The sequence below is a fragment of the Balaenoptera acutorostrata genome, chromosome X, assembly GCF_949987535.1.
Source record: "Balaenoptera acutorostrata chromosome X, mBalAcu1.1, whole genome shotgun sequence".
In the NCBI taxonomy this organism is placed as follows: domain Eukaryota; kingdom Metazoa; phylum Chordata; class Mammalia; order Artiodactyla; family Balaenopteridae; genus Balaenoptera; species Balaenoptera acutorostrata.
Window position 1 is genome coordinate 62,672,909 of NC_080085.1, and position 21,331 is coordinate 62,694,239.

General features: G+C 46.1%; 1 protein-coding gene across 3 annotated transcripts in view; it reads right to left on the reverse strand.

The window, feature by feature from the left end:
• The window catches only part of HDAC8 (histone deacetylase 8), a 243,390-nt gene that overhangs the window by 21,577 nt on the left and 200,482 nt on the right, over positions 1 to 21,331 (reverse strand). The window contains exons 10-11 of one of the 3 annotated variants that reach the window (XM_057538583.1): positions 5,626 to 5,731; positions 2,801 to 4,857 (exon numbers count right to left, since the gene is read on the reverse strand). In XM_057538583.1, the coding sequence (XP_057394566.1) occupies positions 4,724 to 4,857; positions 5,626 to 5,731 (240 nt within the window). In that variant the 3' untranslated portion in view covers positions 2,801 to 4,723. The other 2 variants (XM_057538584.1, XM_057538585.1) reach the window with 2 other exon arrangements.

Consider the following 21,331-nt stretch of genomic DNA (forward strand, 5'->3'; position numbering starts at 1 on the left):
TCCATAGTTGTATTTTTGTCATTTTTCTCTCTTAGAAAGTCTAATGGGCAGTAAAGATGGGATAAGGTGAGGTCCAAATCTGCCTGTGCCTCCAGTCATCCTGTGGCATATGGAATGCATCTCTATACAATGAACTTCCTCAGGTTTCATCTCCAATAGGTTAAAAATCCCACCTTTTGTGCTTCTAAGGGATGTGAGAAAGAGAGAAAACCCAAGCTCAAAGGTTAAACAAATTCAACCAGATATGCTAGTGAAACTCCTTCCCAGAGTGGAGCTTAATCTATCCACTCCCTCATTGCCATCCACCTCCCCCAAATAATCCTTGCCTCTGCCCCACTACCTTTGTTTTTAATGGGGGGTGGGAATGAGTGGGGGGGGAGGGAGGTACTGAGAGAAATGGCCAGCCTCACAGAGGATTTATATGCAAGAACAAATGATAGTCTTGTAGGCAGGTTCAGGAAAATCTTTCAGAATGCAGAAAATTCAGCAGCCTTTCCACACTGACCATTGTCATGGCAACACACTATCTGATGGCAGCATGCGTCACCAGGCTGGAGGGGCACGGTCTCAGTATAGCAGGTTAGCCTGGCCATTTTTAGCAACATTTGGACTTCTTTCTAGCCTCATTTCTTCTAGGTTCAACTGAATTTCTTTTAGGTTCTGGACTTATGTGCTCTGCTCATTTGCATGGCTAGAACACAAGACTTTGTCAATATGAAATGGATGGCTAAATGGAAAAATCTGAAGATTCCTAGTATTCTATAGCCATTCTACTTGCTGTCCTGGCTCCCCACCCACTCTCAGCCACCTAGTTTCTTTTCTTCTCCTCATCAATTCTTTCCTATACACAGCATTACCTCCCCCGCGCCCCCCCAACTGTGACTCATCTACCAACCCCTGCACTCTCATCATCTTCTTTTTATTGTTTTTCTATTTTCTCATTTTAATGTACAGCATCCTAGAATCTTAGGATTGGAAGGAACCTTGACAATAACCTAGTATAATCACCCTCCTCCAAATGCAGGAGTCTGTCTACGATATGACAGTCAAGTGACTGTCTTGTCTCTATTTGTATGTCTCCAGCAATAGAGACCTCATTCCTTTCTGGGCAGTCTGTTCCACTTTGGACAGCTCTAATCGTTAGAAAATTCTTCTTTCTCTTGAATGAAAATCTGCCTTTTAATAATATCTACACATGGATCCTAGATCTGTGCCCTGTGACCACGTAGACTCTGTCTATGCCCTCTGCTCTGTGACAGCCTCTCAGAGATATAGGACCACATCCCCCTGGGTCTTCTTTTCTCCAAAAGCCCAGCTCCTCCAACCAGACCTCTTGGAGCCTGGGCTCCAGTCCTCTCCCCATCCTAACTGACCTCCTGGAGCATATGCTCCTATTTGTCTCCAGTTCTTTTAAAGTGAGGTCGATACTGCATTAGCATCTCTGGAGGCCACCTTGCCCTGGTGACTCACACTGACGAAACTCCCTAACTCTCTTGCAGACAAAATGCTGCAAAGCCATGTTTCCCATCTTGTGTGTGTCCAGTTGCTTTTGAGGACCCAATTCCTAGTCCATATATTTTCTCCCAGTTTAATTTCATGGTGTTGCAGCCAGAATATTGCTTTAACCTATTAGGATCTTTTAAAAAATCTTGACTTCCATGTAACTTACATATCCTCTAAGATTTTCTATTATTATTATTACTATTTTTTAACCAACCCTCAAACTAATCTTTTTTTTTTATTTTTTATTTTTTTTTAAACATCTTTATTGAAGTATAATTGCCTTACAATAGTGTGTTAGCTTCTGCTTTATAACAAAGTGAATCAGTTATACATATACAATATGTTCCCATTTCTCTTCCCTCTTGCATCTCCCTCCCTCCCACCCTCCCCATCCCACCCCTCTAGGTGGTCACAAAGCACCGAGCTGATCTCCCTGTGCTATGCGGCTGCTTCCCACTAGTTATCTATTTTACATTTGGTAGTGTATATATGTCCATGACACTTTCTTACCCTGTCACATCTCACCCCACCCCCTCCCCATATCCTCAAGTCCATTCTCTAGTAGGTCTGTGTCTTTATTCCCGTCTTGCCACTAGGTTCTTCATGCCCTTTTTTTTTTTCCCTTAGATTCCGTATATATGTGTTAGCATACTGTATTTGTTTTTCTCTTTCTGACTTACTTCACTCTGTATGACAGACTCTAACTCCATCCACCTCATTACAAATACCTCCATTTCATTTCTTTTTATGGCTGAGTAATATTCCATTGTATATATGTGCCACATCTTCTTTATCCATTCATCTGTCGATGGACATTTAGGTTGCTTCCATGTCCTGGCTATTGTAAATAGAGCTGCAATGAACATTTTGGTACATGACTCTTTTTGACCTATGGTTTTCTCAGGGTATATGCCCAGTAGTGGGATTGCTGGGTCCTATGGTAGTTCTATTTGTAGTTTTTTAAGGAACCTCCATACTGTTCTCCATAGTGGCTGTATCAATTTACATTCCCACCAACAGTGCAAGAGTGTTCCCTTTCCTCCACACCCTCTCCAGCATTTATTGTTTCTAGATTTTTTGATGATGGCCATTCTGACCGGTGTGAGATGATATCTCATTGTAGTTTTGATTTGCATTTCTCTAATGATTAATGATGTTGAGCATTCTTTCATGTGTCTGTAGGCCATCTGTATATCTTCTTTGGAGAAATGTCTATTTAGATCTTCTGCCCATTTTTGGATTGGGTTGTTCGTTTTTTTGTTATTGAGCTGCATGAGCTGCTTGTAAATCTTGGAGATTAATCCTTTGTCAGTTGCTTCATTTGCAAATATTTTCTCCCATTCTGAGGGTTGTCTTTTGGTCTTGTTTATGGTTTCCTTTGCTGTGCAAAAGCTTTTAAGTTTCATTAGGTCCCATTTGTTTATTTGTGTTCTTATTTCCATTTCTCTGGGAGCTGGGTCAAAAAGAATCTTGCTGTGATGTATGTCATAGAGTGTTCTGCCTATGTTTTCCTCTAAGAGTTTGATAGTGTCTGCCCTTACACTTAGGTCTTTAATCCATTTTGAGTTTATTTTTGTGCATGGTGTCAGGGAGTGTTCTAATCTCATACTTTTACATGTTCCTGTCCAATTTTCCCAGCACCACTTATTGAAGAGGCTGTCTTTTCTCCACTGTATATGCTTGCCTCCTTTACCAAAGATAAGTTGACCATATGTGTGTGGATTTATCAAACTAATCTTTTATCTCAAGTCTTTTCAAAATTTATTCCTCTTTTGGGTTTCTTACCTTTCCTAGTTCTCTTCCCTTTGAATTACCTTCCTTACGTCTTCTCTCACTTGTCATTTCCATTTCCTCAGTAGCAAGGTGTCACCAGTCTCTGGAGATAAGTGCCTGGGTATGTGTGCAGGAAAGCATGAGGGCATACAGATATCTGCACATACCTAGGTGTGAGCAAGTAGCTGCAGAGCCTTGTTTAGTTTCTCTGTTTCTATTGCTTTGTCTGTGCTTTACCAGGATTTAGAGACTGGATGAGGGGAAAATGGCAAGGTAGAAGGAAAAGGGGTAAGAGAAGTTGGTCCAGGATCTGAGAAGAGCAGTAGGAAACTAGGGTAGGAGCACGAGTGTTAATCGGGGCTGCAGCGCAGTGAGAAGGGCTGAAGAAGGGCCAGGAAAAGAAGGATTTTAAAGTCCTTAAAAAGGTTGGAGGAGGGAGGAGGGTTTGGTTAGGAAGTGAGGACTTCTGAGGCTGGTAGCCATTGAGAGGCCAGAGGGAGGTGGCTTGAAACTACAGGGTCAGGGAAAGGCTGAGGGATGTGGGACACCTGAGAGGGGCAATAAGCACTGCTATGAGCACAACCTTATGAGTCTATGACTCTTTTTTTAAAAAATTTATTTAATTTATTTATTTATGGCTGTGTTGGGTCTTCGTTTCTGTGCGAGGGCTTCCTCTAGTTGCGGCAAGTGGGGGCCACTCTTCATCGCGGTGCGCGGGCCTCTCACTATCGTGGCCTCACTTGTTGCGGACCATAGCCTCCAGACGCGCAGGCTCAGTAACTGTGGCTCACAGGCCCAGCTGCTCTGCGGTATGTGGGATCTTCCCAGACCAGGGCTCGAACCTGTGTCCCCTGCATTGGCAGGCAGACTCTCAACCACTGCGCCACCAGGGAAGCCCAAGTCTATGACTCTTGAGCTTAGAAACTTTTCTCTGGTCAAAGGAGCCTGGGATGTGGAGTCCCTGCGTATGGACTCAGCTGTTGTCACAGACTTGGCTGTACTAGAGGACGGGGCCTTAATATCACCCTCGGCAAAGACCCCCAGGATACAACGTGTTCCCTCAGACTAACTCTGACGCAGAATAGGCCTCCCTTTCATGCTAGATTCTATTCCAGTGAGGGAGTCAAAGTTAGGAGAACTGGTGCTATCTTGGTTGTTAGATGAATAAACATGGGAATTTCACTCTCCAGGATAGGCAATGTGATACCTTTGGCCTCTTAACTTTGCAAATAATTAGGATCCAAAAAAATATGCACACGTACACACATTCAATTAAACAGGAATGTGGGTGCCAAAACGACTTTTTTTTTTTAAAGTATTTTGAGAGGTATCTTTTTTTTTTTTTTTTTTAGAAATTCACGTTCTTTTATTTATTTATTTATGACTGTGTTGAGTCTTCGTTTCTGTGCGAGGGCTTTCTCCAGTTGCGGCGAGTGGGGACCACTCTTCATCGCGGTGCGCGGGCCTCTCTTGTTGCGGAGCACAGGCTCCAGACGCGCAGGCTCAGTAATTGTGGCTCACGGGCCCAGTTGCTCCGTGGCATGTGGGATCTTCCCAGACCGGGGCTCGAACCCGTGTCCCCTGCATTGGCAGGCAGATTCTCAACCACTGCGCCACCAGGGAAGCCCCAAAACGACTTTTAAAAAATGGTAGATGAAGTGAGTTGAGTTGAGGAGCAGCAGCTGGGGTTGGGAGGGGGGCTCTACCAATAGTGTCCCCAAACAGCTAGTGGACAGTGTGATCAAGAGGGCGATAACCTGATGACTGCCATTTTCCCTCTGTCCAGAGGCCACAGTAATTGGAGGCCAGCCTTAGGGAAGGGAAGGATAGGGCAGCAGCCCTGTCTCCAGTGCTCTAAGTGAGACTGGGGAACCCACTCCCAGGGCTTCAGAATCCCTGACTACTCATTGTGGGCTCACAGTCACTCGAGGCTCTACTGGACCAAGGAAACACATTGGAACAGAATGCCTGTGAGCACCCTTCACCCCTACTCCCAACCCCAAGTCTGAATTGACTTGATTTTCCCTCATCTTAGAGAGGATTTTACTGTTGCCCTTTTCAAAGGGAGAGTTCCAGGTCACACTTTAGAACTGGCTTTCCACTGGAGGTGCCTAAAGTTGAACCTTTTGTTCCCCTGAAGGTGACATTAGCTGGCCAAATGACAATCCCAGCCAGAGTGACCAGTGCCGAATTCCAACTACAAGCTCTCAGGCCAAGAAGAGGTTTCCCTTCCAAGTCGGTGTAAAGATTAGCCACCAAATGACAAATGGTATTGGGGGAAGCCCCCACTGATGGGTCACCACAAGCTGGGTGGAATGAGGAGGGCAGGACTCGAGGGGTGGCGCTCACCTTTGATGTAGTTGAGGATTTGCTGGACTCGGTGGGGCTCATTGCGGTCTGGCCGGCAGCTTGGCGTGATTTCCAGCACATAATCAGGACCATATGCTGTGAAAAACTGTAACGAAAAGGGAAAGGCCAAAAAACAAACTAAACCACAGAAAACCTCCAAACCAAACCACATACAAACAGAACAATCAAGAGAAATCCACCGCTACTGACAAGGTAAGGGAGGCCCAGGTGGGCAGGGCAGGAGGATGCAGCAGGAAACCGTTCCCCATTTTCAAACCTCCCGTGACAGTCCACTGTGAAATTCTTTGGCTTGGTGTTCAAGGTCCTCTCTGCTCACGTCTCAACTTTTCTCTCCAGCCACTCTATCCCCCTGTTCTCTAGCCACACTGGCCTGCTCCGGGCTCTCCCAAATGAGACCGGGCTTGGTTCCCTCCCCGCCCCCACCCCCGAGGATCTTTGCCATTGCTCTTTCCTGGGGTCTGCAAAGGCCCTCCCCCAACCCCTGCTGCCTGTGAAAAACCTCCCCATCCTTCTAGGCACAGCTCAAATGTCACCTCCTTCACAAAGCTGTCCCTCATTCTCCACCAACCCCCAGAGTGTTCTGTTGGTACATCTCTTATGGCCCTTGTTCAACAAATCGACAGTGCTTGCCGGCATGTCACATACAGGTCACTGTGCCAGCTGCTGCGGGGGCTGTGAAGATGGACAAACCCTCCTCTGGGGTCCTCTGGGTGTTCCCAAGCACGTTCTACAGTGTGTAGAGATGTTTCAACAGCGACCTGATCTCCCTGCACTGGATTATCAACTCCTTGAAGGCAGGCAGCACCTGTGCCTTAGTCACCTCCTTGGTCCTCACAGACCAAGGCAGCTGCCTGTTAGTTTTGGTTGCCTTGAATTCCCTGACCTGGGAATGCCAAATGAGCCTGGTTTCTCTAGTTTTTCTTTCTCCGTAGTAGAGTTTATTTGTTTTTAAATTCAGGGAATCAAAATAAAGGTTTTTGGATTCTATTTCTAGTTCACTAGATGATTCCTTGTGACCTTTGGTAAGTCACAATATCTGATTCAGCTTCGCTATTAGGGCCCGCTTGGGGAAAAACACCCCATGACAAAGGGAATCATTCAATTGGGATAAGCCTTTGAATGGGAAATATGCAAAGCTACTATTTCTGTTTAGTTTTTAACAGAAATAGTATTTGTGCACACTCTCTGGAGAGAGAGCATATGGTCCTTAACATTATGTGCTTTCAATAGTGATATTGTTAGGTGGTAAGTAAGCCAGGGAAATTCAAATTCCATGGAAAAAAATGGTACAGAGGGCATGAGCAAAAGGGATCTTGGTATGTGTCATGAATTTGATGTCATCCAAAGAGCCTCTAAAAAAATAATCCAGGGTGATTGCCATTGCCACCAAATTATCCTTGTTAAGAGTCTGGATGTACATCTGCCACCATGGAAGAGGTTGTGGAACAATCTCTAGGGATTCTAACAGCGTCTTTGTGGAATCTATGGGAATAATTTGATGGGGAGATGGCTTTTGCACATCCATGACAGAAGATTCCACACATCTAATTAAAAGAAAAATGACCAAGACTGTGCCAATGCTTATAATGCTTTTTTTTTTTTTTTTGGACTGAACTAAAAAGGAAAAAGGGGTCTAGTTCCTTCCTGCTGGGGTTATTACTTTCTGATGCCTGAAGCCCTGAATTCTGGAGATAGAAGGGGCCTTGAGTAGAGATCATCTTTACCACATCCATATATGGAATGGACAAGAGGGGTTACCTGGGGGACACATCCAGAAACTAACTCCCCCATTCTGATCAAAGAAACCTGAGAGGTTTGTATTTTTAGCCAAGGAGGGCCCCTCAGTCCAAGCCCGAGAACCTCGTGGGCTTGGCTCTGGAAGAGAAGGCTTCAAACAGGTGTGGCCCTCTCTCCTTGGACGGCCTCTCCTCCTCCAGAAGGTGTCAAGTAGTACACTCATTTCACGGGTATGGAAAGACGGGTTTAGGGAGAGCAATAGAAGAAAGGCAGCTGCAACGAAGAAGCCACTCTGGGGGACCCAAACCCCTAGCATCAAAGTGCTATAAAAATCAGAGTCAGGGGCCTTGCTGAGGTCTAGGAGGAGGGAATGTTCTGCCTCCATCTACGAAGATAACACTGCTGATCCTCTGTCAGCAAGGCATGTTGTGAGCTATCTGTTTCGGGCTGAGCGTCTGGAACAACGTGTCCTCATTGTGAGGGCCTGCCGCACGCTCAGCCGCGTTCTCTGGCTTTAGCCCCCTCTTGGGCCAAGAGCACATGGTTGCAAGACGGTCAGCTGGGGCCAGAACTGACTGCCACGTGAGAGCTCAGCTTGACTGGGATCAAGGCTCCTGTCCTGGCTGCATGAGCACCTGGCTTTAACTAACCCATAAATAACCCATTCTTTGCTGAAGCAGGCTGGCTGCAGGTAAACGTGGGTTCCTAAACATCTCCCCACCTTTGCCAATCAAATATTATTCCCAGGTCCTGCTTATTCGCACTATTCTTAGGCTAGGGGACCCAGATGATTTAAGAGAGTCCCTGTTTTGTGATCCAGTTCCACATGGCAGCTGACTGGTCCTAGCCTTGGGAGGCTCTGCTTGGAGCTGAGGGAAGTGACAGGCACTGGGAAGGCAGAGGCTGTATCTAAGGCAAAGGTGGTGCGGTGCCCTCTTCCCCTCTCTGGCTCTCTCGTGGTATTTCTGTTTCTGTGTTATATTATGCTTTTAGTTTTGCACTCGTTAACTCCTTTCTACGGGACCATGAACTCTGCAAAGGCAGAAACTTCTGTAGCATTCTCTTTGCGGAGCCTGTAGAGTTGAATTTCCTTCAACCTTTACATTAAAATTATGTTGAATTACATTAATTCACAAAAGGTTTAGCTGGCCGTTCAGTTAATTCTGTGGAATAATGCAAAGAGCCAATTTATGGCATGAACAGTTTTCTCGGCTCTTGAGGCAGCATGATGAGGCGGGAAGAGCCCCGGCCTTGGAGTTAGGCAGAGCTGGATTTTCATACCCGGATTGAGCTGTGTGCCTCAGGCGAGCTTCTTAATCTCTTTCAGTCATTGCTACCAGAGGAATGATAAATCCTGACCTGGCTGGGTTGTTAGGAATCACAGAGATAATATACATTAAAGGGCCGACCACAGGGCCCAGCACAGGGTAGGATGTCAGTACATGTGAATTCCCTTCTTCTGAGGCAAGAAGCTATTGCCTAACCAGTGCCTCACCCAGACCCTGGGGGATGTTGGGCCAAGCACTGGGGGCCCCCCACGATGCAGAAAGGAGAGCCTGTTCCTCCTGCCAGACAAAGCCCAGCAGCCCCAGTGGCTTCCCGCTTGTTTAAACCATGAGCTCCGCCTAGAGCTGGTGGAGAAACTGACTTCTCTCATAGTTTCCTGCCCTGCGCTCTGCCACTTGTTACTTACTGGCGAGGTGGAAAGGAAATCTGATCAATAAGACAAAGATGTTGGGATGGAGGGATTTGGCCAGCACTAGATATAGCTCAAAGCCCCACCCTGAAATTGCCCTCCAGTGTTGAAGAGGAAAGGAAACAGGCAAGCGGCAATGCCATTCCCAGACAGGTGGAGCAGGGTATGAAAGAGCCCAGCCGGCTGGCAAGTGCAAACGCTGGCTTTGATCTCAGCAAAGGAAGGAGGGAGGTGCTAACCCTTCTCCACCCCTTCCCCTTTTTCCTCAGCGCTCCTTTTGCTTTCTGGGTTTCCTTTTATGCGTGTTTGAGGGGAACATGGTAGCAGGAATGGGGCAAATGGAAAGGATGAGGTGGGGCTGAAGCATGGGAGTGGAAGGGAATAGTACTTGAGGGGAGCTGGTCCCTTCTCGACCCAAGAGTCAATGAATAAAGAAAGGAAAATAGCTCAGTCTTGCTCGGTTCAGGCCAGCTCAATGTGCCTTTCTTGCTCACTCCCCTCCAGCTCTTGCTCATGCAATGCAAACAGCATATGCTTAGATATTTGGTCAAGAAGATATTCAGAAGAAGCCTTAAGGTTGTTGTTATTCCTTCCTAATCCTATGTGGTCACAGGAAACCAAACCACAAACCCGGCACAGCCAATCCTTTTATCCTTCCTTCAACATTTATTAAGTACCTACTGACTAGGTGTCAGTAGGTACTTAAAAGATACTTTATTAAGTACCTAACCTGATTAGGTTAGTCACTGGGGTGCAAAGATTGTAAGATATGCTTAGTAGGAGGGGTCAGTATGATGAGAACAGTATGATGAGAGGTATAACAATAATACTAAAGTCACAAGTAATGACAGTTAATGTTTTTTCTCTTTTTAAAAATTGAAGTATAGTTGATTTACAATGTTGTGTTAGTTTCTGATGTACAGCAAACTGATTCAGTTATACGTATATATGTATATATATATTCTTTTTCAGATTCTTTTCCCTTATAGATTATTACAAGATATTGAGTATAGTTCCCTGTGCTATACAGTAGGTCCTTGTTGGTTATCTATTTTATATACAGTAGTGTGTATATGTTAATTCCAAACTCCTAATTTATCCCCCTCTTCCCCCTTTGGTGACCATAAGTTTGTTTTCTATGTCAATAACAGTTAACAGTTAATATTGATTAAAGGCTTCTTATGTGTCAGGCACTTAAAGTGTCTGCACACTTTTTATGGACTGACAATTCTCACAACCAACTCATATGGAGGTTCTAGAATTACTTCCATTTTAAGATGAGAATCTGAAGCACAGAATAGTCAGATAACTTGACAGAGGTCAAACAGCTAGCACGTGTGGTGTGAGATTTGAACCCAGGTCATTCTGGAGATCAGCACTACCCATAGGAGCCTCTAAACTACCCCAGAGGAAGTGACTGTGTAGGGCAGGGTCTGCAAAGGGGGCCTGGTGGGTGGGAGGGAGGCATTCCCAAGAGAGCCTGGGCAAGAGCAGGGACTGTGGAATGGAACAGCATATTTAGCACAATTTGATGTTGCTCGAGGGTAGGGCATAAGGAGGATCAGGACACGAGTCTGGGGAGGCAGGATGAGTTTCACGGTAGGCGATGCATGTTCCCCACACTAAGGCATTTGGCCTGATCCCAGACTAGAAGGTCCACGAAGGCAGAACACTCTTTTGCTCCCCACTGTCAGTGCCAGTTCCCAAAACAGTGCTTGTCCCTAGGAGGTGGCAAGTAACTATTTGTGGCATAAGTGAATGGAAACTTGGGGGAGCTTGGAAATGAGGGGATGAACAGGCCAGCTGGGCACTTGATAAGACTCAATGGCTACAGTGTAGAGAATGGAATGGAATTTGAGGGGAGGAATGCAAATAGGGAGGCCAGTGACAAGGTTGGTGCTAGAGCCATGTTGAGTGGTAACAGGGCCTGAGCTAGAACAGTTGTGGGAGGAACAGAGAGTGAAAAACTTAAAAGATAGCATCAATAGGACTAAACAATGAGTTGGATGTGGGAAGTAAGGAAGAAGAGAGAGTCAAGGATTTGCCACTGTGTAGGAGGTACAGTGACAGGGTGAGGAATACAAGCAGAGGACAAGGGTTTGTGGTGGGGTGTAGATGTGTGAGGGGGGTTCAGTGGGGAGCGTGTTTAGGGTCAGAATCGTGATGATACAGTGGCCTGTAATTCAGGCGAGAGGTTGGCCCTAAGATACAGAATATTTGTTATAGATTTGGGAGTTATCAATGACATAAAGGAATTGGATGAGAATTGCCAAGGAATTGCCTTGGCCGGCATGGGAGGCTTCCTACAGAGTAAGAGAAGAGAAGAGAGGCGAGGAAAGAATCATGGGGAACAGCCAACACTTCAGAGGTGGACAGAGGGAGAGGAAACAGTTCTGGTGACGATTTGAGATGTTGCAGAGAGGTGAAATAAAAGGAGGGTGGTCTTCCGATTTGTCCATGGGAAGATCTTTGCTGCAGCAAAGTCAGTGGAGGGTGTGGACAAGGCCTGACTGGAGGGGGCTGAAGAGTTGATGGGAAGAAGTGGAGGTAAGAATGATGGGGACTTCCCTGGTGGTCTAGTGGTTAAGACTCCACCCTTCTAATGCAGTGGGTGTGGGTTCGATCCCTGGTGAGGGGACTAGGATCTCTCATGCCATGTGGTGCGGCCAAAAATATATAAATAAATAAAAATTAAAAAAAAAAGAATGACGGTAAGAATACACACATACACTCTCCTTTTTTTAAGAGTTTGGTACAGGGGTGGGACTGGAGTAGGGTGGTATTTTAAGATGGGAGGGTCTTAAAAGTATATTTATAGGCTGAGGGGAAGAGCCCACAGGATGGGAGTCAGAGGCAGCCTGATAGGGATTTCGAGTTGTTTATATCTGTCTTTCTAGCTCCGTAGCCAGAGTGCCACAAGGGAAGAATACTGTTGTATTCATATTTCTATTACCTACAGCTCTTAGCATAGCACTTGGAAAATAATAGGTACTTAATTCATGTTTGTTGAAGGAATGAAATTCTGAAGACATGCACATCCAGTAGGGAGAATCAGGGTCTTGAAGGATGGGTGATTGCAAATAGGCAGGGATGGGGTGGGGTTGGAGGGTAGTTAGTGGAGGCAGGACAAGTCTGGGAAGTTGGCTAAAGTTCTAGAAGGAGAGCAAGGGAAGCCTTGAACCCCAGGTTGAGGAGACAGGACTTGATGTGACAGGCATATCAGGACTAGAGCTGTGCCTTAGGACACCTGGGAGCAGTATACAAAGGCTGGGTGACCAGTGTGGAGGCCACTGCCATAGTTCAAGGGGGAGATAGCAAGGGCTTGAACAAGAGTGATTATTGTGGGGATGGAGAGGATGGGAAAGAGACATTGTGAAGGTAGACTTCCGAGGACTTTGGTAAGTGGTTGGCTGTGGAGGAAAGAGAGCAGGGGAGGTCAAAGTTGACTCCTAGGTTTTGAGTCAGGGTAAGTAGGAGAATCAATGCCACTGATAGAGCTGAGCTAAAGTAGCAGGAAGAGCTAGTCTGGCTCAGGGAAGGGGATGGGCTTGGGTTTCGTGGGTTTGAGATGACAGTAGGATATGTGGGTCACTACGTCTAGCAGGCAGCTGGAGATGTGATGATGGTGTGTGGAAGTGAGGTCATGGCTGAGGACTAATGTAGTAGGGGGATAAAAGGAGCCAGTGACTAGGCAGAAAAAGAGCAACCAGAGAAGAAGAAACAGAATGGTAAAGTAAAATCTCTTAGAGCCTTAGGGATGACATTCAGCATGAGAAAGATGCCTAAAGGAATACACTTGCCACACTGGCAATAGACTCCTGCGGCTAAACTAACATACCTCCCTCCTAGTCAGTATAAAAAGCCAGCCCCCTTTTTATAATACTCCAAAAAGCTCTCAAAATTTTTATTGCTAACTCAAGGTTTACCTTTTCCTAGAAGTTAGACTTGATCCTATCAGGGTAAGCCCAAGGTTGATGCCAATCCCTCTTACAGACCCCTGAGGCTTTGCTCTTGTTATCAGCTAGGGAGGTCGTGCTGGTGATTGTGATGTGGGCCCTGGCCAGGAAGAGCATTTCTTGTCTTGACTCACCCTGGGAACAGAACTCATCACAACAAGAGTGACAGAGCATCAGCACTTTGAACCATAACATGGTCTTGTAAGATGCTTCTCAACCTTTCTTATGTCACCAATTACTCCATCAAAGAACCTGGGCCCAACCATGATGGAAACAAAAAAGCCCTCTTTTCCCCAGAAAAACATTTCTATTTACAGGAAATTCAGTTATTATATATATCATTTATGGTACATTTTAAGGACACAAAATTGCAGTGGTATTATTGGGAGTAAATTTTATTGCCATGGCTTTACAACACAAACAAACAAAAATAATAACCCCGTTAGTCGTTGGACTGAACTGGCAGGAAGCAGCACATCAAAGGCGATTGCTTGTAGGCAGGGGAACGGGGAATTAGGATTGTCCAGAGCATGACCAAGAGGTCAGGGAGATGTGGGCTATTGGAGAAAAGATGTTACATGTGGAGTGGACACGAGGATGGAAACCCAGCACCCCATCTAGACTGCGTCTGTATCCCACCTGTGGAGCTCATCTCACAACTTGAACAGGGTCCCTACTTAACAAGTGCTTCATGGTGAGGCTCATACACCAGTGCCAAGAACTGTTTGAATGAATAAGTGAATGAATGAATAAGGTATGGAAATAGTTTCATTATCCAAAAGTTTTAATGGTATTTTAACTATTGGTATAAAAAATTTTATTAAGCAAAATTATCAGGTAAACCTGGGAACTGTTAGCTTATTTGAGCACCGAATATATTTAAACGAAGAATATGGCCAGTATTAACTAGTCTTATCTCATTAGCTAAAGTACTTAGAGGCTTCATGAACACACACACATATATAGCCCTTTAGTGTATTGTGTATTCAGTAAGGTTCCTATGTTAGTTAACCCACAGTAGTGTGTGTGTGTGTGTGTACACGCACATGTTCTATTAGGTGCTGAACATTATTCTAGGTCCTTGAGCGGAAGCTGAGTACAAAAAAAGAATAAGGTCTGGTGACTGCTCTTGAGGAGATGAAAAGCCCAATGAGAAAGATAATTACAGGAAGGACAGAGGAATAAATCTAAGCTTAACTGTGTGGTACTGGCTAGAGTACAGTAAACTGTCCTCACACGTGTGGGGCACTGGACAAGTGAGGTGACTTGTAGAAGATCACAGTGCTAAAGTAACAGATGTGAACTTGAACCCATGGCTTAGGACTTCCAGTCCAGTGGGCTTTCCATTACACCATGAAGCAAAAAGCATAGTGGTTAAAGAATGAGATTTCTGGAGTCATAGGGGATGAGCCCTAAATCCTTGCTCCACCATGTACTAGCTGTGTGACCTTAGGCAAGTTACTTAACTGTTCTGTGCCCTGGTTTTCTTTGTAAAATGGGGATAATAACAGAAGGTACTTGTAGAGTTGTTGTGACAGTAAGTTAATTCATGTAAAGCACACAGAGCAGTGCCTGGAGCATAGTAAGTGCTCAGTAAATGTTATTATTAAATGATAGATATTATTATTAGTATTTATTGTGCTTTATCAACTGTACAAAGAAACAGGAGTTCTACATATAATGGACAGTAGCAAAACTGGATTTCTTTACTAATGTCCATTCAGAGTGAATGAGGGCGAACTTGTGAAGAGCTTACCCTGTATTCCAAAACTCTGAAGCCAGAAAGAGGGTAGAGAGAACAAGAAGAGAAGGATCCAAATGAATGAGACTAGGAAAAATGGAAGAGGACTTCTCTGGTGGTCCAGTGGACTCCACGCTTCCAATGCAGGGGATGTGGGTTCGATCCCTGGTCAGGAAACTAAGATCCCACATGCCGCACAGCCAAAAAAAATAAAAAGCAAATAGCAAAAAAAAAAAAAAAAAAAAGAGAAAGAAAAATGGAAGAGAGGAGGAGGGAATGAGAACTTGGAAGTGGCAGGAAAGAGGCAGGGGGACAGAGGTGATAGAAAGGAGAGGAGATAAAAACGTGTGTATGGGGTAAATTGGCAAGGAAGGGAAGGAGGCACAGAGGAGGTGGCAGAGAACACAAGGGCAGGGTGGCTGCCACTTCACTAGGGGGACTCCCTGCAGGCCAAGGCTTTCCTTCAGGGTGTGGTTTCAAGGGGTTTGGGGGAAGGGCCCTGGCCAAGACTAATATCTTCCCCACATTACGGCTGATCCTCAAATTTCCACTATTAGAGAGAATTCCTCCTTCATAAATATGTTCAGGGCCAACTCTGGTTATACCATATGTCTCTGTTGATCAAATGAATATTTTGGAAACAAGCCTACACACAAAGCTTTTTTACATCAATTTTTCCTTTAGCCAAGGGTGGGGATAGAAGAAGGAAGAGTACAGGGATATTGCTTTACCTGGCTTGCTGCTGGACAAGTACTAAGATGACCTTAAGAAAATGGATTCTGGGACTTCCCTGAGGTCCAGCGGTTAAGATTCCGCGCTTCCACTGCAGGGGGCGCAGGTTCGATCCCTGGTCGGGGAGCTAAGATCCTGCATGCCGCGGGGTGCGGCCTTAAAAAAAAAAAAAAAAGAAATGGATTCTACTAGAGGATTGTAAGTGCTGCCTTGGCCTGATCCTTACACTACTTCAAGCAACTGCCCTCTCTGTTCCTTCACTGCTAAACTTCTTAAGATCTCTTTATTCTTCAGCACCTTGACCTCTTCATTTCTCAGACACTTCAACACGCTGCTGTCTGAATTCTTCCCCCACACCTCCACTGAACTGTTTTCTAAAAGGATGGCAAAGAGATTTTAGCTTGCTGGCAACTCCGATTGATTGGTAGTAGCTGCTTGGGGGTACTATGTTGAGAAGGATTCTGAGACTGTGTCTAGGTTCAGCAGGAAAATGTGCCCAAATCAGTTTGTCAAGTAATTCATGGGAATACATGGTAGGCAGGGTGGGGGCTGGAGGGATGTAGTCATACGTGCCCTATATTTGCTATTCCTGCCTTAGGAGACCAAGAGTGACCCCCTACTTACCCAACCTAATGTCTTCTTTTCAGTGATCGCTCACCCTATTTGATCTCTCTGCAGCACCTGTCATCAACTACTGCCTCATCTTTGGCACTGTCTTCTCTCTCATCACCACTCCTCTCTCTGTTCCTTGTCAGTCTCCTTCCCTGGATCATTTTCCTTTACCTATCTCTTAAATGTAGGTGCCCTCAGGTTGTCCTCTCAGCTCTTTTCTCTCTCTCTGCAAGAGTTTACACTCTCTGCTGTGGTTTAAATCACTTCCATGCAGAGATCCTAAATTTCTGGGTTCAGTGTTTATCCCTGGCCTCTGACTTGAATTTATAATTGTCCGCTGGACATTTCTACCTGGAAAACTTGAATTCTTGGTACTTGATGCTTACTGTGTTCTAAGTTGAGCTAATTCAGTATACGTCCTTCAAAGAGAATGTTCATCTTCTCTTTTTGTTGACTCAGCACCGTAGGTGAGACCCATCATACAATAAGCTACTCAGAAAAGATTTGAATTTATGACCCTGAATGGATCAGTGTGCTTATGTTTTGTTTAGAGGCACTGGATTTTGTGCTTTCAAAATACCCCAAATGATATGGGATTAGGGGATAGAGGTTAGGGGATCTCTGTCTCTGGGGGATATTCCCATTGTTTGATGAACAATGATTTTTCTTCTTGCCATTTGTCAGATGAAGAAAAACACATCTCACTGGGTGCAAGAAGATAGAAAGAGGCATAGGGTACTCCCAAGACTGGCATTATCTCTAAGGGGACAGCCAGACAGCACGCAATATGCTTGGGGTATTATTTGAAAACACTCACTGGTTGTCTTCTGAGGCAGGATGCAGGGTGGGGAGATGCTAGAGAGACAATGATGAAGCAGACAATCCCTGGCCTTGAGGAGCTTGCAGTCTAGTAGAGAAGGCAGAGAGGTGCAGGGAGAACTATGATGAGACGAACATTACAGGTGAGTCATTTCTCTGGAGCTATGGGAACTCAAGTGGGAATTCTGACTGTGGGGCTGGGTGATGCATGATGGGAAGCAACTGAACTGGCCTAGAAGGATGAATGAGATTTAAATAGGAAGGGAGAGAAGGTAAGAAAGGCAGAAGGAGCAGAATGAAGACAATGAAGATAAATTCTAAACAAGTCATCAAAAATTAATTTATGAGAAAGAACAGAGTACAGGGTCATAAGTAGCACCAGCACAGCTCTGTGTGTGAATAGCACATCCTTCCTTTGTGATGGACAATGATAGGTTGATGGGCTTGGCAGAGGCAGGGAAAAGTCATGGATGGGCTTGATATTCTATCAGAGTAGGATTTCTCTCTGATATATCCATCACAGTGGTTACTTGGGAGCAAATCAGAGTTGAACTTGCTTAGATCCTATTGATTCATTTGTTCCCTCATTCGCTTGATACCAATGTCTCCCAAGGACTCCCGTGTACCAGGCTCTGGGTGCGAAGAGATGACTGAGACTCAGCCCCTGCCCCCAAGGACTGGATGGGGAGGCAGCTGTGCAAACAAGCAGTTCTAACGCTCTGCGGTAAGTGCCGTAATAGACGTGCAGGCAAGAGCTCCTGGAGTCCAGAGGGAAGATAAAGCAAAGCTGTGCTCTCTGAGTCAGCCTCTAACCGATTTCCCTGTCTCCCCTCCCTCCCTGAGTTTTCCGTCCGAAATTCAGATCTGATCGTGTCATTCCCCCTGCTTAAAAACCGTGGTTGTCTCCCCACGTACTGTAGGACCCAGTCCAAACTCCCAAGCAGGACATACAAAGGCCTTCAGTCTGGCGCAACTGACTCCTCCAGTCTTATCTCACACCATGGGCCAGGCTCTGGCCTCTACACTGTAGCAACACTGCACTGGAGTGTCTCTCCTACTCCTCTTTATCTGGTCAACTCTTCTGCTTCCCTTGCGCCCCTGCTAAATGTTGCTTCTCGGCTGCACTGGCCCCAACTCCCCCTGATGGAGTAAGTTCCTCCTCTGCGTTCCCACAGCTTGCTGTTGACGTCTCTATTCTAGCACTTATCACACCATAGTGTAATTGTTTGTCTATGTGCCCATCTCCCCCACCAGGCCATGTTCTTCTCAAGGTTGGGAACTGGGCATTATTCTTTTCCTTATCCTTGAGATTTCGTCCGGGCCTGGCATATGGTAGGTGCTCCATCCATCTTGGCTGAGTGAATGAATGACTCTGACACTGGCCACTTGGGTCTGGTCATTGTCAGCAGCTAGCATTACTTAACATGAGAGATACCTAAAAAAATGAAGGGCAGCCAGAGTAGCTGAAAAACAGGCGGCTCTAGTCACATCATGAAAAAAACAAGAGACGGAGGAGACAATGCTCCCACTCAGGCTTTAACTGATGACTCTCCCTTCTGAGCAGCCCCTTCTTGTCTGCTCTCCCGTTCACTTTCAAAAACCCAGTGATTGAAATGATTCTAATTATTCATGGTCGGTGGCATATCCAGGAAACAGTTTACAAGCAATTAAAATACGCCAAAATAGATTTATGCAGGTTGAACCTGATCCTGCTGGTAAAAAGGGAGTAAATGACTTACATCTTGGAGGGGTAGTTGCTTCCTGAGGCCGCTCTTTATCAGTCTTTACTGTACTAGCTTGGGGCTAACACGGCAAACATCTGGAGGTCCTTCTTAAGGTGAGTGTGCAGCGAACGGTGCAGGGAGCGTGTAGACTGCATGCATGATGGCAGCTAGCTGTCCTGTAAATGTGGGAGCGCTGCCTCTGCCCACATTCCCCCCCCCGCCTCCCCCCACCATGGGGGGAGGATGGCTCAGCAGCAGGTAGCTCCTGGTAGTAGGAAAGCTCCCAGCACCGTGATCATGACGATTCCAATAACATTGGAACCACTTGGAATCATTTAACCCCACAAGGTTCAATCTCCTGGTTGGTAAAATAGGGACACAGATCTCCACCCTCCCAACTTTAAAGGGTTGTTTATGAGGATCAATGGAAGAAGTGTTGTGAAAAGCTCTAGAGGCTACAGAAATGGCGGCGGGGGGTCACTTTCATTACAAAAACTCTACCTCGTGGGCCCTTTCAATGTTCTAGGAGTGGCTAATGCTCATCAGCAGATTGGTAAAGGTGTACCGGGGCAAGTCCCCTAATAGTTTACTTAAGAGTCCCCACAAGAACTATTCATTACCTTGCTATGTTCAAACCAAGTGTTTTAATGTCCCTCTAATGAAGACAGCAGTCAGCAGCTAAGCAAACAGGCCATTTGGTTGAGAATAGACATGGGGCAGCAGAGGCCTAGCACATGGAGTCCAGGTGTCTCCAGAGATTTTGTGCCATCCCTCCCCATGGCAGGCAGGCTCTGCTTCCTTGGGATTGACTCTAGGGAAAAACGGCCTCCTTTTGCGGCTCCGAGAAACCTAGAACATATAGCTAAGCCATTCAGTGGGCCAATGTGATTGGTGCAAAATTTAGAATGAACAAATTGAAATGGCATATTTCAGCACCAGCTTTTGAGCTAAGTGCAGAGGGACTGCAGAAAGGCCAAAAGCTGGCACAGAAGCAGAGGCGGGGGTGGTGGTGGGGTGGGGAAGCAAAGGCCATGGAAAATCAGTAAACTGGAGTGATAGTTTACCCGGAAGTCTAACTTTAAATTATTAAGCCCTTGAGATACCGTAATGGAAAGTTATATAGCTTACATCTGCAAAAGGATCCTGGGTTTCTTCATGCTCTGTCACACCTCCCTGCCTTTCCACTCACCATTCCTTGTGCAGAGAATGCCCGGCCCTCCCTTCTTACTCATCTTTCAAGACCCAGCTCCAATGTAACCTCTTTGAAGTCTTTGCCGACTCCCCAAAAGCAAGATCCTTGCTCCCTCGTCTGTGCCGTCACAAGGTCTTTTACAGCCCTAAGGCCCACTCTGACACATTTGCTTACACACCCTTCTTCCCCATTCAGCCAGGAGCATAGCTCTCAGAAGCAAGAACCAGATGGTAGCTTTACCTAGCACAGAGCAGGGACAAAGATGGGCCTCACTCAAGGCCAGCTGAATGAATGAGCATTTGAGCATACGTGAGCCGGCCACATTTATCAGGTCTGCAGAGGACCCAAAGGGAAGGCTCATTAGGCAATGATTTGATATGGTAGATATGCTTCTTCCACACTGGTTTACCTGATTAGTGACTGCCTCGGTGCTGGCAAGCAGCAAGAAACCTGCCGGCAGAGGCAGCCTGACAATGTACCGATGAGGCAAGGTCTGGTCCTGGCTATTAGCTTGGTTCCCACAACTTGCAAACGTGAGCTGGAAAAGTGCTGCCCTCCCCCCCACTCAACTCTCAGGTGCCTGCTTCTCAAGAAGTTGCCCAGCAGCACAGACAGCATCATCTCGTACATCTGAAAATTGAAAATGCATCTATTACCAGAGAGGAAGGCCTAATGGACAGAGCCTGACCCAGCCTCGGCTCCCACAGAAGCTCCGGCTCGGCAGCCACAGCCTCCGGTTCTCCTTCTGGTTCTGCTAATGATGAACTCGATGACTTTGGACACATTGGCTCGTCTCACATTCTCCATTCCCCCCAGTGGGCAGAATAATGAAGATGTTGCATGGATTGAGTCAATAAGAAGCCTGACTGAGATCCCTGTGGACGGGGGAAGCAGCAGTTGATGCTGGCAGAGCCTGCAGAGTTCTGTTGTTTTCGATATTTCTGTTTGTAAGTGAATCATTCTGCCTCGAGCCCAGATGTGCAGCCCGTGGAGAGGAAGAGAGGAAGGGCAGGCGTGCGGGCACCTCCGGCCTAAGCTGCAGCAGTCAGAGCACACGGAAGTGGATGGGACTGGACGGGACAGGATGGGAGGGACAGGACGGGAAGGGATGCTCAGCTGCTGGCTTGCCAACAGCTGGTCCCCTGCACCCTGATAGGGACCAGGAGCAATAAGCTCTGAAGGCTGTGTATACTGAAGCAGTTTTGTATTGAAATCAAATCAAACTCATGGCAAAGTCAATCTGACACATCTTTAATGATAAACATAATGATTATTGTGCTGTACTGTAATTAGGCATAATGGTAAGCAGCTCTCAGGAATGACTGCAATTACGATTACTTTTACACGGCTGAACCAAATATTTCTGAGGTCTGCCAGGATGGGGGTGGGGACTGGGGGCTCTGGATAGGAGGCAGAGCAGAAATCTAGTTGCAAGGCATTTCTCTGGTTCTCCCCTTCCCATCCCACCCTGAGGCA